This window comes from Gavialis gangeticus, unplaced genomic scaffold, assembly GCF_001723915.1.
Source record: "Gavialis gangeticus isolate Ggan-Ray unplaced genomic scaffold, GavGan_comp1, whole genome shotgun sequence".
Classification (NCBI taxonomy): Eukaryota; Metazoa; Chordata; order Crocodylia; family Gavialidae; genus Gavialis; species Gavialis gangeticus.
The window spans coordinates 62,019,860-62,037,800 of NW_017728995.1; the positions used below are offsets into that span (position 1 = coordinate 62,019,860).

General features: G+C 42.2%; 1 protein-coding gene across 1 annotated transcript in view; it reads left to right on the plus strand.

Moving 5' to 3' along the window:
* The window catches only part of ARHGEF4 (Rho guanine nucleotide exchange factor 4), a 491,134-nt gene that overhangs the window by 277,187 nt on the left and 196,006 nt on the right, over positions 1–17,941 (plus strand). Inside the window, exon 6 of the mRNA XM_019503706.1 lies at positions 8,167–8,296. Coding sequence (XP_019359251.1) covers positions 8,167–8,296 — 130 coding nt within the window. The remainder of the gene's footprint in view (positions 1–8,166; positions 8,297–17,941) is intronic.

The window sequence follows — 17,941 nt, forward strand, 5'->3', positions numbered from 1 at the left end:
TGAAGAAAACCATTTCCTTCTTCCTTACGTTTGAGCCAATTCTTCCCTTTGTACTTAGGCAAAACTCCCAAAAAGAAGAAGCTTGATGGATGACTATTGATATGAAAACCTCACTGACCTACTGACCAGTGGAGGGTTATCTTTTAAGAACTGGGTTATTCTTGTGCAACCATGCAGCTTGCACACTGGATTGCTTGATGCATGGCCAAGTTTCCCACTCCCTTTAGTGAGACACAAAATTAGAATTTGTCCTATAAGGAGTGCTTAGCAGTACAGAGGGAGATAGGGCTGGGGATATCAGAGGGGAGGCAGCCCTCTGCAACTTGCTGTTAATAAAATGGAAAAGCTGTTGAATTAGTTTTGGAAGCAAGAGGTAGGTTTTCAAATAAAAATTCTTTTTCAGTTTTAGGTATTGGTCAGTTGTCTGCATTTATGTTCTTTTCTCAATGTGGTGTGAATGTATCTGGTTATCATTGTTTAAAGTGACACTGGTTGAGAATAGGCCCTGATCATGCAAAGCTCATGCCTAACTATGTATGAGAGAACTTCTGCTGAAGGCAGCAAGACCATTCTCATGCTGAACTTTGGGGCATCCATCAGCATTTGCAGGGTTGGGGCCTTAGATCAAGATAAGGCCTATTCTAAGATAGTTAAAATATAATTCAACAAGACAGATTGTCTCTAAAGATGTACGTCTGAAAAATTATCCACCATTCTCTACTCAGAAGTTCTGCACATGTGATTTCACACCAGCCCAAAATATTATATAGATTGTTGGAGTGTCAGTAATTGGGTTCTAACAAATGCTGGACCTAATCCTTCCATGTGCTACAATCCCTCAGCACTCTGAGGGCATTCAGCACCTTAAAGGCTGCTGCCAGTTGTTTCCGGGGTCCTGCTGACAATGACTGATAATACTGAAATGGCTGAAGTCTTTCAAGAAAAGCAGTCATTTTCAGTATTGTTCAAAACTCCAGGGAAACTGTTGATGTTTCAAGACACAAATTGAGCCAAAGATAAGAGATTCTTTTCAAGACTGATTTATAAGCCCTCAGACACAAAATCCAGTAAATTGCGTAAAAATAATAATCACTGCTTGACAAGTTGAGTGGTGATGGAAATCTAATGCTACAGTGCATGTTCACTGTCATCTAGATCATTAACATTTGTGGAAAGGGTGACCAATTATCTCTTCAGCTTTTATTTTTCTCATTCTTTGTTAGGCCCAAATACTCTTTAATTTAATGATCTTCTGGGTAGGCTAATTTGCTCCTTGCTACCAATAAATGCTGTCTCCTTTAAACCTCTGTACAGTTTGTCTGATACTGAATAACTTTAACCTGTGATTGGCTGTGTAAGAGTAATGGCTACACTTGCTCCCACTGAGATACTGTCACTAAACTTCTCGTGCCTTGAGGACTCTTTGTCTCTGTCAGGAGAAAACCACTTTTTTATCCTGTCCTACTCTTTGAGGCAGGGGAGAGCGGCAGGGGAACAGGCTTTTGATTCCAGATATATGGCAGCATGTAGATGGTTCTGACTGTATCAAACTGGTTTGCAGAATGGGCCAGGTGCGTACAATGGGCCATCAGGAATTCTTGTCATCACTAGTACAAATGCAGTTACAATGCTGAGATCCTTGGACCAGTTACGCTGATGAAAAATGTAAACTGTATTTTCCTTCAATATCCTGTATATAATTAGGCTCCATGATATGTGTTGTTTACTGATGACAGTAATTGCTGGCTCAGAGGTATCCCCTTCCTATACTGTTCACTGCTGTCCTCAAACATTGATTTCCTCTGTTTGCTATTGGCTTTGGACTCTATCCTGTATTTAAAAATAATACAACAGTTTTCTTCAGCAGTGTTGCAAATCATTGTGGTAACACTATCAAAAGCTGCAATTGGGACTGTTATAGTTGAATACTGTAGTCCTTTTATAAAGAGAAGTAATGATAACAAAAAAGCCTTGAGAAATGCTTATTTTCTTTTGTGACTGTGATTGAAACCAGATAATGCAACTGAATGGGATTTTGAGATGCAAGTTGTAAGTCTAATGTTTTCTGACACATAGATGACTTGGGATGTGTGACTTCAGGTCTGATGAGTTGCATTATGTTAAGTCAGTATCAGGTCAGCATATATGGTGATGTAATGCTGGCATATTGCAGCAGCAACTAATTTAGACAGACAGGGCACAAGAAAAAACACAACCCATGTTTTCAGTAGTAATGCTCACTATAATTCTGTGGGCTGCTTTAAACTAACATGGAGGTCCAGATGAAAATGCATAGATATTTATTATCAGACAATTAGAAATGGCAAGCAATTTGGATCTATGGTAGGGATGAATACTAAAAAATATGCCTTTAAAACCAAGTAAAACACCTTAGACACATCAGTCATAAGCAGTCATAAATAATGGCCTTTTTTTGCTTGTGTCCAGTAAACTGAAGATATACTTTGAATGGGAAGAATCTGCATAAATCCCTTAAGTCAAAGCTGGACTCAGCTGTCCCTGACAATGTCCCTGACAAAGCTGTACTCATCTGGGCTCAGCTGTCCCTTGCAATGTAATGCTGCCAGTAACAAACTGAGCATCTTCTGATCTCACACTTTAAAGTGTTAACATTTAGCCAGTTGCAGTTAACCTTTGAAATAAAATCCCCTGAAGAAGAACCAGAGAAATTCATGTAATTGTTGGTGACTTTGATTTTGCCCAGTCACAGACTTGCATTCATTCACATAGTGGAGGGACCATCTATAGAGTTTGGAGCATCCAGACAGTTAATTATTTTGATGCACCCACACATTCAGAATACTAGAGCAATATCAGTGTCTACTAAACTGTTCTCTGTATTTTATTTTTTTTCTTTTGGGCTGGGGAGTATCAGAGCTTTGAGTTGCTCCAGTCTATTACCAGAATTACTTTGGAAGACTTGTTCAAGCTGGCAACATACATTTCTTCTCTCTCTCTCTCTTCCCTCCTCCTCACTTTCAAGTTAAATCTTAACTTGATTTTGACTGCAGCTAAACATGCAATATTAGGTAGACCTGGTAGAATGATAGAATCAGGGTCATAGAAAATTAGGGCTGGAAGGAACCTCAGAAAATCATCCAGTCCAATCCCCTGCTCAAACCAGGACCATTCCCAACTAGATCATCCCAGCCAAGACTTTGTCCACCTGGGTCTTAAAAACCTCTAAGGATGGAGATTCCACCACCCCTCTGGGTAAACTGTTCCAGTGCTTTACTACCCTCTACTAGCAAGAAAGTTTTTCCTCCTATCTAACTTAACCTTCCTTTGCTGAAACTTGAGAACCATGCTGCTTGCTCTGTCATCTGCCACCACCGAGGACAGTCTAGCTCCATCCTCTTTCGAACTGCCCTTTAGGTACTTGAAGGGTGCTATTAAATCTCCCCTCAGTCTTTTTTTCTTCAGACTACATAAAAGCCCAGTTCCCTCAGCCTCTCTTCAGAAGTCATGTGCTCCAGCCCCCTAACCATTTTTGTTGCCCTCCACTGGACTTTCTCAAATTTGTCCACATCTTTTCTGTAGTGGAGGCCTCAAAACTGGACACAGTACTCCAGATGTAGCCTCACTGGTGCTGAATAAAGGGAAATAATCACTTTCCTTGATCTGCTGATAACAGTCTTACTAATGCAGCCCAGTCTCCTAGGCTTATTCAAGCAGTTTTTTCTTATGAGAGACAGTCCAAACTGGTGGAATGAAGAAACCCGTGACAGTTCAAATTTTAATTGTAAAAACTGTTAAAATTTACAGGACAATTGAAGGATATGTAATGTCCCATTATATTACTGGCCAGTTAAAATCTATACATAGAAGAAAAGGAAACCTATTCTAACATAATAAATCCATGGTGCAGTATCTGTATGCATACATTTAGAGACAAATCTTCCTCTCTGTTACACCAGTGCAATCCCACTAACTTTTGGTGGAGCTTCGTCGGTGTCACTGGGGAAAAAAGTTATCTGAGTTTTGACAAATGTCAAGAGTAGAAACAGATGAACCAATTATACTGATTTAAGAAGGTGATGAGGACTTTCTGTGTTTCAAGCTGATAACTGTTTCATGTACCCCTCTGTATCCTGTAGTCAGTAAAAGCTAAGTCACACTAATTTAGCTGCTGTTTCATTTCAGGGTAAGCTGATTCAGTTCAGCATCCCTTCAATGTGGATAGAAGCAGGCTTACTAAACATATCAGCAGGTGCATGCTTACCAGAGACCCCGGTTTTCCCTGATATAAAATCATAAATTCTCTCATAAAACGCCCAAAATCTGTGATTCAAATTAAAGGCTCCCCACAGCCCCCTTGGCCCTGCTTGTGCCTCTCACTCCCCACTCCCTACAGCCTTCCTTGTGCCCCTCGCCCCCCACCAGTCCCTGCTTCCCCAGCCCTTCAGGAGAAGTCTCCCAGCTGCCAGGGCTATGGACTTGGGTCCACAGCCCCCTGCCCCCACTCCCCCTTGCTGCCTGCTGCAGGGAGGGTGCTGGGGGGACCCATGCCCCCAGATCTGTGCATGGGGCAGGCACAGGCTGTGGGCTCCCACCCTGCTGCCCTCCCCAGGCACCTCTGCAACCTAGTGGGCATGACCTGAAATGGCAGGGAGGAGTGGAGCCGCGTGGAGATGCTGCTCACCATTGTGAGCTCCACACTGCCCTGGCAACACACCCCATGCGTGTGCCGTCGCTTTGAGAGGTGCAGCTCCGCACCGCTGCTCTCACTGCAGGCCTGCACATAGGTGGAGCTTGCAGTGGTGAGCAGCTTCTCTGCATGGCGCCACTGCTTCCTGCTGCGCTGGGTTGCACCCACTGGGCTGCGGAGGCCCCAGGGGAGGGAAGCAGGGTGGAGCTCACAGTGACAAACAACTTCTCCGTGCAGCTCCGCTCTTTCCTGCTGCCCTGCTTCCCTCCCCACGTGGAGTGCCCACCTGGCCAGCGGCACATGGATTGGGAGTGGCATGCTATTGGCCTGAGTGGGCTCCGTACTTCCCTTTGCAGCTTCCCTGGAGGGCCAATAGCACTCACCTCCCAGTCCATGTGCTGCCGGCCAGGCAGGCACTCCATCTGGGGCTGCCCCCAACATCTCCCTGTTCCCTCAGCCCCAGCCCCAGGCCTACGCCCTGCCCCCCACCTGCCCTGCTGGCCCTTTCCACAGCCCTGGCAGTCACCCATACCCACACCTACCACCCAGGGGCCCCTCCCAGCCCTGCCAGTGCCCCCCAGCCATAACCCACAACCTTCCAGCCCTGCCTGAGGGGACCCCCAGCCCTCTGCATGCCCCACTTACCTTAGGCTCTAGGAACGAAGAGTGAGCCTGAGCCAAGCCTTGGCTGAGTAAGAGCTACAGGGCCTGCCTGCCCTTTCCCCTTCTCCCTCCCCCTCTGGGCAGGGCTGGGGGTTTCCCACCCTTTTGGCAATTAGCTCTTGCAGGCGGGAACTCTGCCAGTCTACAGAGCTCTTCGCAAATGAGGGAAATCCACGGGTAGCTCTGCTAAAAGGGAAATCCGTTTTTTTTCTGTTAAAGTCAGGAAATCCGTGGTTTCCTTTGTTTTTCTGTGGGAAACTGAAAACCCGGATCTCCGATGCTCACAAACAATAAGCCCGTTCTTTCTTTTTAAATTGGTATAGTTGTTTTGTTTGTCCACAGCAAAAAACATGCCATTCCCCATCCTAAAGAGGACATATCTCTCTTAACATAAAGAGGTAACCTTCTATTAAGATCTGTAATTACAGCATACTGTATCTGGTCTGGGTAGATAATCAAGGTACTTTGGATTAGAGCTTTGATGAGGTACGATCCCCCCCCCCCTTTTTTTTTATACACCATAAGAAAGAAAAGACAGGAAAGTAGAAAAATTCTTTTCCCAGACCTAGAACTCCTGAGGAGGCAGGGTATGCTGTGCTTGTGGGCATAGAAATAGCCAAAGTTGAAACCTCTTTTACAATTTCCCAACGGGCAGCCAGAAATTCTATTGTGGTGGTAGTGAGACTGCATCGTATATCATCACATTTCTTAGTTTCAAGAGAAGAATAATGCCTTCTCCCTTTGTTCCAGGAAAATAACTTAGACTTCACCCTTGGTATTTTCTGGACACATTTTTATGCTTTGCCTGTTTTGCCTGGCTGTGTCATCACTGGAAGAGAGAGTCTGTCCCCACTGGGTCTTCTTTGTTGTTTTATAGACAAACAGGTGTTGCTTAGGTTAATTTGCACAGGGTTTATGCTATCACTCTGGAGAGAGCAGTTTATGCCAAAACATTGGCTGTGTTCTCCTTATTCCAGTAAAGTAAACCCTAGGAGCAAGAATTGAATAACATCATTTCAATGCCCCAAACAGCATGTAGGGTGGGTTTGCTTTTCCTTTTAGAAGACTGAAAATATTTTGCTGAGAGACAGCTTTCTTAAAGGAGCCTTTCTGCAGAAGGCAGGTCTGGGTGGCACTCCTGGCTGCTTTACAGGCCTGTGGATAATAATCTCTGAAGCAATGAATAGGCTATTGATGACAGAGCATAGGTGAATAGAAAACGGGACAGATTCTGGTTTGAATATTGGACCCAAATATCCCTGGCCCTTGCTTGATTGGAGGATGAGGATGTTATAACTGTGGAAAACTTGAAATAAAACAAGGGAGGAGTAATGGTGGTGAGATCATACCCGTGAAAGCCAACCTTACTGTCCTTCTTTCAAACGAACTTCTCTTAGTTAGTAGTTGCTAATAGTCTGTGTGGCTGCCAGGCATGAGAAGTGGGGGGTAGAGACATGAGGTGGGCAGGGGAAAGCAGTAAAAACACATCTGTCTCATGTTTCACCAAGTAGTTCCACACCAAATTTAGATGTCTTTGCTCATGTGCAATATTTTCCTGACTGTGCCTGATCTGTATTTGTACATTGTTATACCTACTTTTAACATCTCACATGTCATCCCATTCCCTGCAGAGCTAATTGAGAGATGCTTTGGTATGCAGCATTCCCATTCTGAAATGGGATAAGAGCTGACAAGTTGTTGCTCTTGAGTAGACAGAAAAGTCTTGCTCTTGAAGGATATTTCCATGTCCTGCTGGTTCAAATAGCTTATTGCCCTATCTCTTGATAACTGCCAGTGCTGTTTCACACTTAATACAAGATAGTTCACAGCAATAGCATTAGGCTGTTTCTTTCTTAACTTTGCAGACATCCTGATGACATATTGTGGAATCTTAGGCTTCCACAGAACACAGTTTGAAAACCACTGTCCTATAGCCTACCATAGGGGAAAGCAGGGGAGATGAGGGAACTGCCAATACCCTGCCACTGTAATTACAAGGAAGTAGTTGGTTAATATGTGCTCAAAAGACCCTAAAAAAAGAAATGTGCCCACACACTACAGAGGACAGTAAAATCCCCATTTGCACTGCTGAGTTCACACTAGTTCCTGTTCCAAGCCAGCAGAAGTGGGCTAGATGTATCTTGTTATGGCAAAATTGACTAAAAAAATATGGTTGGGATGTAATAGTCAAAACCCAAACACATTCATTTTCATTTCAGTTTTTTTAGAGTTTTTTTTCCCCCACTAGTGACAAGTGCCTTTTTCCTTTGTAAATATCCTCCTATTTTTGTCCATGAGAGAGTTTTGTTTTCCCTCCCACTGGTGAAATAATCCATACTCAAGACTTACTGAGCAAAAAATTAATGGAAAGAATGAGTCCATGTTTTATAATTGTCTTCCTGGTATGTAATTTTCCAAAGAAATGTATTGTGTTTTCCTGCCCCCACAGAGTGTGCTTCAAGGAAGAGAAATAACTTCATGCATCTCTATAGCAAAACAGATGCAAGTTGAGGATGATAATGGTACCTATGAACATGCTGTCTATGCATGTGCCAGGGGTTATGGCTCTTATAACTTCTTCTTCCATCCCCTTACCTTGAAGCTTTGCTCTCTTCATCACTATCTGAGAGAAAAGCCTTATTTTGATAGGATAGGCTGGCCCCTCCCCTACCCCCTGTCCTAAAGAATCTAATTATGCAGACACTTACTTTGGGATAACAAACACTAACAAGCATTACAGCTGGAAAGAAACATTTCAGGATGAAACCGTTAATTGGTACTTGAAGGCATCTAAGCATAATATCTATCTCCTGTGTTTCCCTTTTGTCTTGCAGGCTAGAATGAGTCTGGCCATCGCTTCTGCTGTTGCCTTTGACATTCTTCCTCTTAAGTTGCATCCATTTTCACAGAGCACCCCAACAGGCTTAGACTGCATGGGCTGGAAACGACGCATCTCATTTCCTGGTGTGTACTCAGCTTCTTACTATAACACCTGTTGTGTGAGAATTTGTTTCTGTCTTCTACAGTATGGAGTGTGCATAGAAATAGCATCTCGCTCTGCTCTATAAATAGTGAGAAATGCAATCTATATAGTATAATTTTACTCACAGGATATTAAAGCATTTTCTGAAAGGGGCTGTTTTATAGCTGGAGGAGGTGATGCTGAGGCAGGTGTGGTGGTTCGCCCAGTGTCACGTTGCCATTCTGCAGCAGCATTGTGTCCTGCCCATCTTGCTTCTGCTAGCACACTCCAAACCCAGAAATGTGCCAGTGAGGCTTCCTGGGACATCCTCTGTGGTTATTCAAGCATGCCAGAGACAGGCCAGCGGAGCATTTAGGGGATGTTCTAGAGTAACCTCACAGGCACATTGCAGAGTCTGGAGGCTGGCTGGTGGTAGGTGGGTAGGGTGGGCTTGGGAACATGCAGGCTGAGACATACTGCTGCTGTGCTGCAGATAAATGCAATACAGCCCAGATCTCCTGGCTCAGAGTTCCTTTCGTTCCTCACTAGACCATATTGCTCCTCCACCCCCTTCTTCATTTCCTTTAGATATAAGGGCTTAGTACAGGTTAAACTCTCCAAAGGCTCTAACTTCACATGCACTATAAGACCCGCAGTAAATGGAGAAGAGTTTACACTGGTCTTAGCTTTTTCCTAGGCCTTATTTATAGCAACACACTAAATTGAGATCCTGTCAGTAGACTGGAAGGATTAAATGCATCCTTAACACTTAAAAGCTCTTATGAGCAAAAACAACATGGAACGAAATGTCTCATTTCAAGATTTAAGTTCACCATCTGTGTGGGCTAGGAAGGAATTTGTCTGCCATCTACAGATTGGTTGGGTTCATTGTGGAGGCTTTTTATCATGTTTTGGATGTAGGTGGAGGCAGTGTACTCGAACAGGTGATCTAATGTGGTATGATAAACCTGCATTTCCCTGCCAGTGTAATCTGAGTGTTCACTTAACTTGCATATGATGAGTACACCTCAGTCCTACTGGGCAGTAACTGGGGTTGAGTATTATGCTTGTAGATGAAGATGACATTGCTTATCTGTGAGGCCAAGCCAGTGGCAGCAGCAAAGCAAGAGTTTTGTTATTTGCTGCCACTTTGAAATGAAGACAAGGAGGAACCCCAAAAAGCATTAAATGCTGAAATGGCCCTTATTGCTGTAGGACTAAAGTGATTCAAAGTCTCAATTCCCCTGTTAAGTCAGACAGTGCTCTGATCCCCATTTTACAATTGGGGAACGGAAGTACTGACACTTGCCAGAGGTCACCCAGGAAGTCTGTATTAGGACAGCAAGTGGAATCCAGGTTCTAGGCTAGAGCCTTTATCACTGGTCAGTCTGTCCTTTCAAGTTACAGGCCATACCAGCACTTTGTGTATGTCCAGAACTACAGCCCAAGGATGCTGGAAGTGACTGTTACACTTGGAGACTGAAAATCACTGAAATAAACAGGTTGCTCTTGTTCCTTTTTGCCATCAGAGATATCCAAAGCAGCAAAAAAATTCAGAAGGTAGGAAGGCTGGGATTCATGCATCATCTCCAGCATGCAAGCACTCCTTCCTTTACCCTAAACACTGATGAGGCTCTTTGGGTTTATTAGGTTGCGTGTGTAAGGAGAGAAACACTGGGATGTACGTTTTTGCCTCTTTGTAGCATGGTCCATCCTAATACAAAAGACTTTTTAGGAGAAATCTACACAGGAGGTGAGGCTGCCACAAGTGTTATTAACTCCAGTGATTCTCCACTGAAAGTTAGGGGAATAGTGTGCAGCTAAGAAGATAACAGATGAGGAGCAGTTTTGTAACTGATAAGTCTTGCTGCTGGAGGAAGGAGAACCCCAGGAGGCAGAGGAGGGCAGAGTTCAGCCATGGGCTTGGCAATAATAAACTTGTGCTGTGCTTCCCATATGAATGTCTGTGGTTTACAGGCCATGCAGTCTTCTCAAGCTGCAACCTGTATCAGAGGACCTATAGAATCCTCTCTATGGGTTTTCTGTGAGAAGGGCGTATCAGGACGAGGTTGGCTTTATTACGACATGATGCTGACAGACAGAATTCACTTTGTCACCAATTCATAAGCATCCCTTATTTCAAGTTGTGAGAATGTACAATAACTTTGCTGCAACTGATAGAAACAGATTAACAAGAATGTGCTGGAAGACTTCATGTTGGTAGTAGTTCTGCTGTCCTGTGGGAACTCCAGATAGCTTAAGAGGATCTCATCTAAGCCACAATTTTGAATTAGGTTCCTGCAGACAAAACAGACTCTCTCTTGTGAATACTATCTGAAGAGCGCTGGGGTAGATACTGTAAGATTCCTCTAAGTTGCTAATTAAGCATTAAAACTGCTAAATTAGCCTCCAGGGGCAAAAGTCCCTTATACTTGAAAGAAATTATTTTGAAGAAGGATACGTGATGTTTTCATTAAGAATATGCATGAGATCTAGGATGTCTACTTTATTTTCAGTGACTGACACTTTTTAAAATGAAAATGCAAGCTCTACAAATTATTAAACAGTGACATGAATCTTTGCTAGATTTCTGTGTTGTCCATAGAACAGCATTTGCGCAAAGAGTGCTGAACACTCTATCAGATGATTTCAGTGTGGGATGAAGAAAGAACAGTTTGAAGATTATCAAAGGCACATTTGGCAGTTAAAAACCTACTGAAAGGAGTTGAGAACAAAACCTCCATGTGCCACTGTAAATAACCCTGATTTCAGCAATATAGTCATCTGGTTAAATTGTATTGGAAATACATAGGATGACATACATCTGCACTGATTGTCTACCTAAACAGAGTATTCTGAACATTAGACTTGAAAGGGATTTGTTTCAGGGTGGTTCATAAAATTCATACACTGGAGCTGCTGAGTAGTCCTAGAGGTAAGAAGACAACTTATTTATCACAATGTCAACCCCCTGCTTTGGTCTGCCAACAGCTGTTGCTTTGACTGCCTACTTGTCTGCTTTTTCCCCATGAATACCGTATGATTTCTGTCATGTTGACCCTTATGCTTGGGAAGTATCCTCCAATTCATCTCACAAACCAACAGCTTTGAAATCCCACTTTGGCTAAGATGCCTGCAGCTCACCACTGCTTCCTGGAACTACTGGGTGCATCTACACAAGCAATTAATGTGACTGATAAACTCCAGTGCAATTTGAACCAGAGTAAACTAATCCCAACATCACCATCTACACATGTATTTAAGCAAAGTAATTTACTCTGCTGCTGAATAGTACCTGTGTTTGACAGGACTATCCAATGGCACTTTAAATTACTCTACACTGGCTCAGTTGCTGCATACATGTAGATGGTAACACTTTACTGTGAAGTAAATTTGTCTATTGAGCAGTAAAGCGCATGTATAGACATGCCTATTGACATAATTTTAACTCCCTCCACCCTGTTGTTTGGTTTGTTTGGTGGTTGCTTATTGTCTAAAACTAGGACTCTGTGAGCACTCAGAGGCAAGGGCCATTTTTGAGTTTACGTCTACAGAGCCCTGAACTATGGAGTAGAAATCTCTGTTTGGGATCCCTGGGCACTGATACAATAGAAATAAATACTAATGTTCTGAACATAGTTGACCTGAAGAACTCTGACCTCATCACACTCCCACTGGGGGATTGTTTCAATTGAAATAGTTTAAAAAAAAAAGAAAAAAGCCTTTTTGGGAAAATGGAAAATAAATGTGGACTGACCAATAGGTGGTGCCCTGGGTGTTTAGATAGTTTCCCACAAAAGGGCCTATTCCTAAAAAGTTTCCTAAAAGAAACTGCTTCTTAGGGGAAGTGCAAAAGATTCTGAGATCTCTAGTGAATACAACTGAATGTTCAATGCTGTGGCTTAAACCTAGACTTCAGGAAATTCTCTTGAAGCTTCAGCATGGTAGAATGAAATGCAACAACAAAACCCTTTTCACATCAGCAAAATAATCCTAGAAGGTATTAATGAAGGGAAGCAATACAGTGATTTTTCCCCCCTACTATTACTGTCTCAGTGATCATGTATTCTGAGTGCTTTGTGTGAAATTGTGCATGTGCAAGTGTTTGTATGGAAGATTTTATGCTGGTTTGATATTTTCTGTATCCACTAAGAAGGCTAGGTAACTCAACTGGGCATTGCTTCAGACATAAGTTGAATCTTAAGATCAAGAATGTCCATGAGGCAGCTGTGATATAACAGTATGTGCGTTTCTACTCTTACATGGCTTTGCTTGTGTAATAGCTGCTTTTGTCAAAGCTGTGGGCTGTTTAACAAAATCTAATGTGATGGTTTACCAGATCTTTTTAATATACTTTTAAAGTTTTTCTTGACTGAGGTGATGTCATTTTTGGTATTTATAATTGTTGCATTCATTGTACTAATGAAATGTTACTGAATACATGTGCGCCAAAACAATAGGTCCCTAGCAATTCTAGTTTGCATCACCAGGTAGGAGACTTGGGAAAAAATCCTGGCTTCACTGCAGTGTATCAACTGCCTGCCACAATTTGAGATACAGCTTTTAAGCCCTAAAACATTTATGGTTTGGGCTCTGTTTCGGCTTGAGCGTTCTGTGTGTCCTCCCATGGCAGATAAAAGATAAAAACATGGCAGCTTCTCTGAGGCCTGAGAACAAAATTCAGGTTCCCATCTAAACTGAAAACTTCCTTGAGAACACAGTTTATGGACCTCAGCTGAGACCAATGGCAAAGTGCATTCACTTCCCTGTCAACTGACTCATCTCTCACCCTATTTCCCTATTCCTTTAAGGCTGTAATATTATCAATCGATCCTTTTCATTGTACCATCTACCTGGCATATGACCAGCAGCACTCTCTTTATGGACTGTGCTCTCCCTGAGCTTTTCTCCTTACCCTTAAGTTTCTGGGGTAACTTCTTGGAGTAATTCACTGCACACAGTTTGTTTCAGTCTTTGGGGTAGTCTGGGTATAAATTAAGTAACTGAAGTTTGATTGAAATAGCATGAGGCATAGTATAAGTATAAGCAGAGCTAGTAATTTTATGAGTGAAATGTCCTTATTGGTAAAGTCAAGAGCCCTTTTCATCTGTAAAGGGATTATTTGTTTACATAGTGTATGGCTGACTTGCATCCTGTTTTTCCAACTATGGATGGGCTGTTCATGTTTGGCAACAACAAATGTGAAGATGTTTGTCAACTGCAAGAAAAAACAATTTGAGGGGAAAATATTATGGTAGCTCAATAAGTGGATTTCATTATACCTTATACATATTTAGCAGTCCTGTAATTTGCCTAACTTGCAAGATGAGCCATTCATTCACATGATTCTATAATTTTTCTTCTTGAAGGACAAAGTAGATGTTGAGACACATACACACATGAACACAAGTGGCAGCATGTGAATTTTCACATGGATCCTTTTTAAGCTAGAGCAGGAGCATGAAATGTGAATTCCATCCTCTATATACCATGGAGGTAGTGTGGAGCTTAACTGGTTGAAAGCTAATCACAATGTCAGCGGTATTTTGTACTCTATAAGTCATAGAAAGATTAAATGGATTTAGGATTGACATAGTACATCTAATCATGACCACAAATGTTTACTCTGTGCAGGGTTTCTGGCAGTGTGCACTCTCCCAAAGATTGCAACATATATCATACATTGAAAGCTATGCTAGTTGGTGACTGTTGCATAATATCAATGAGCATGTCTCCAAGAAGGTTTAGATGGGAGTATGTGAGCCAGCTACTTAGATGAAAAGATTTTTGCATATTTATATAACCTTTTTTGTCATCTTTATTTGAAAAAATACCAACCTCCCCCCCAAAAAACTAGAAAACTTCGTAGAAACCTGTTTATCTCTTCCCCAAAACATTGTTTTTCATATTCACGCACTATGGACTATAATGGGGGAATCCAGCAGATGTTTATGATTTAGCATTCCAGAGCAGGAAGGGGCTTTTTGTTCTTTGTTGTGTGTAGCACAGTGGAACACTGATCTGTAACTAGAACTGAGCCATTACTGCAGTACAAATAATTAAACATAGTAATCTCTTCTGCTTTCCAACTCCTCCGTCTCTCTGCACGAAAAAAAACAGTCCAAAACAGGAAAAAAATGCTGCTGGAGATGTGCTGGTAGATGGCATCTCTCCCATGAGGAAACACAATCCTTGAAGTTAGGTTTTCTAGTGTCATTTCAGTAACCGTGCTTTATAGTATTTCTCTATTTATCATATATATTAAAGAAAATGCAATCTAAAACATAGTGGCATTTCTATATTAAGAGATATCGCAGGAGCGGGAAATATGATATGAAAAAAACACAGGTGTTTTTGTTTCCCCATTAAATCTCTACATTTAATAGGTAATTGAATAAATTCCTTCATCACTGGTCACAATGGAAGAATATTATTGCTGCTACTGCAAGAGGCTCATTCTGATGAAGTGGCTTTGAAATGTTTGAACAGTCGGATTGGCTGAACATTATTAAATGCTTTGTAATAACAAGGAGTGATGGAACACAAAGGATTTTCTATTTGAGAAAGTTTCAGTGGAACAGAATTGTCACTGGAAAATAATCTCTTACCCCTGGATAGATACTGAGGCAGGATCAAGGTCATTTCCATGCCAAAGAAAGAGACCGTGACCATGGAGTTCTGTGGCTTAACTTGTCATACTTAGAAATGCCCAACCCGAAACTTTCAAGACTTCATACTTAAAGTTAGGCTCCTAGCTGTGTATTTAGGACTTGTTATTTTTTCCCTCAGAAGAGCTATTACTAATTTCAGTGGAATTTATTAGAACTTTTGAAAATCAAGGTATGTGCCTAGATATGATTTTAGATGATCTGGGTTAAAATAGCTTGGCCTTAGAGCTATAGGCTAGGGACAGAAGTTAGACATAAATTGGTTTAAGTGATCAGAAACTGGCTTAAACCTGTAACAGAACAGAAGCTCTGTGCACATAATCCAGTTTCAAAATGTCCAAAACTGGTTTAAGATAAAACTGGTTGAATGTGTTATCAGACTTAACTGATCTGGGTCAAACTGGTTTTTGAAACTTCTGTCCAAGACCCCTTCCTGGTTCAAGTTAAAACAGAGCTCCGCAGCATGCTTTCCAACTCTGTGCTGTGCTGTGCTGTGCTGTCTGCTCCAGAGCCCAGGGCTGGCCCCACCCCTCTACTCCCTAGCTGGAGCAGTGAGGGCTGGGGGAGGGAAAGCCCAGCTGGGGATGTAGTTCAGTCTGCAGTGGAGAGGACTGCTGCCCCACCCCAGGCAAACCCCAGATGGGGGCTGGGGCCAGGGAGCACCCTGTCTCCTGCTGAAACTTACTGCTGGTTGCAACTGTGGACTACAAGTCCCAGAGGCAACTGGAAGCAGAAAGAGGAAGTGATGAGCAACCCTGCAGAGTCCTGCTGGTGTAAGTCTGGACTGGAAATCACAGAGACCTCGGGGGCAGCAGGATCAAGTAGTGAACACACAGCCAGAGATCTGTGCTCTAGGGTGGCCATCATAGAGAACAGTCCAATTGACCTCTCTTTATATGAAACTGGATGCCTTTATGTCCTCTATTTTTCTTTTGAAGAGAGAAACTGGGGACATAAAGGTGTTGGGTTTCGTATCAATAGAGGACAGAGTAGCAGAAAACCAGGATGTCCTCTATGATGGCCTCTGTGGCTTCTAGTCTGGGCCGCTGCCAGCATGCAACTGCATTTCCTGAGTCAAAGGCAAATGTCTGTTCACTTCTGATTCAGTTTAACCTGTGCAGTTCAGACTAATCTGCAAAAACAGAATCAATTTAGCCTCGGGCTTTTTGACTGTCTGTACCTAGCCCTATTGAACATATCAGATGAGTGTCTAGATTATATATCTGAATAATCTATTAGTTTCTGACTGGTTTAGAACTGATTTGCACTGTGTACATGACAACTTTCTCTATTTGAACAAAGGTACAAGATGGTAATTTACAGACAGATTCCTCAAAAATCTGAGGTATAATGCAGAGTAAATGAAGTGACACATTTTTATAACTCTGTACATCATCATTATAACTGACATCTTTCTTCAGCAAGAAAGATCAGATGTCTTAAGGATTATCCCCTTTTGGATTCTTGACTGGGATATTAGGGAAAAAAATCTGGTTTTAGAGAATGCAGCCCAGGTTTTTGCAGAATGCAATACAAGCTTACATAGGACTCTGGGTGTAATCAAAAGATAGAGTATTTTTGTCAGCTTCACAGCATTTTATAAAGAGTCACCCATTCTTAACAGCCATCTTTGGATGGTTGGGGAGGGTAAGTATTACCCCATTTTACATCTAGAAACACAGACAAGAGGTGAAATTACTCACCCACCCTCTGTCAGTCTGCACCAATAATGAAACTTTGAACTCAGGACTTTCTCAATCTGCCATCTGTTCTCAGGCCATTAGTCAACACCTTGCTTCTTTCTGTTCATCAGGGCTTGGAGGGGAGCAGTTAGCTGTTTAAAGGTTCGCTAAACCAAATTCCCCATTTTCATCCTAATCCAATTATGAAACATTGAAAATTGGGGGTGAAACAGGAGCACTTCTGGAGACACATTTTGCCACCTTACTAATGGGAGCATGATGCAGCAGATATTTCAGTTCTCCCATCCAGGTAGAGGTTTGTTACTTTTGTTTTAATTTTTGGGTCTGTGCCATTTTAAAGCTCTTGACTAGCTGACTGGCATGTCCATTACTAATATGAGTCAGGAAGCTGTATATACCTGAGATTTTTCTCTCTCTCCTGGGGAGAAAAGAACAGTAGATTAACAGGAATTTCCTGAACATTTTCACTAGAAGTACCTTGGCAGCTTCAAAAAATGGAGCTTTGGGTGCAGATTCTGACCTCAGATTGCAATGGTGTTTTATCTGGATTAATTGAATCATTATATATAAGAGCTATGCTGCTTAAAGCATCCTCAGCTGCCAGAAGTGCGTGGTATCTTTGAGGCAGGGACAGCAGGCTGTGAGCTTGACTGTTGTTACTCTGGTTTTAACCAGGAATATAATCACTGAAGTGCTTGAATACAAAAATTGGGCCTAGCTGTAATCAAATATTCCCCTCCGACCTGTAGGTTACAGAATTTAAGTCCCTGCTATAGTATTCACACATTTTTTATTTTTTCTTGGGAGAAGGTGACTTTGTCCCTTTGAAAAGTGAGATCCCTGTTTCTCACTGATATAAGAAGTTTTGTCCACACTCTGCTGGAGTGCAAACCATGTGAGCAGGTCTAAATGATTTTCAAAAGGGTTTAACACAGACCTGCCACCTCACAACAGGCTTCTTGTTGGTGTGGGAGAGGTTCAGGGCTGAAAGTTCCTTTGTACTGAAACCTGTGCTGATGGCTCAGAGTCATTTTGAACTGAACACAACTGCCTCCTTTTGAAGGAAAGTAACTTTCCCCCAGATCTTCTCTGTCAACTTATCAGGGCACTTTGGGAGCTAATGAGCATATTAAACACTTCAATTAAATGAAAAACAGAATTCAGCCAAGCCATTTAACTTGGATAGAGCTTTCTTACAAGTGCTCCCACAGCTGAACAGAGAGACCACCCTGGTTATGTATGCAGTATGGGAGTGGATGTTAAATGGTTTTACAAA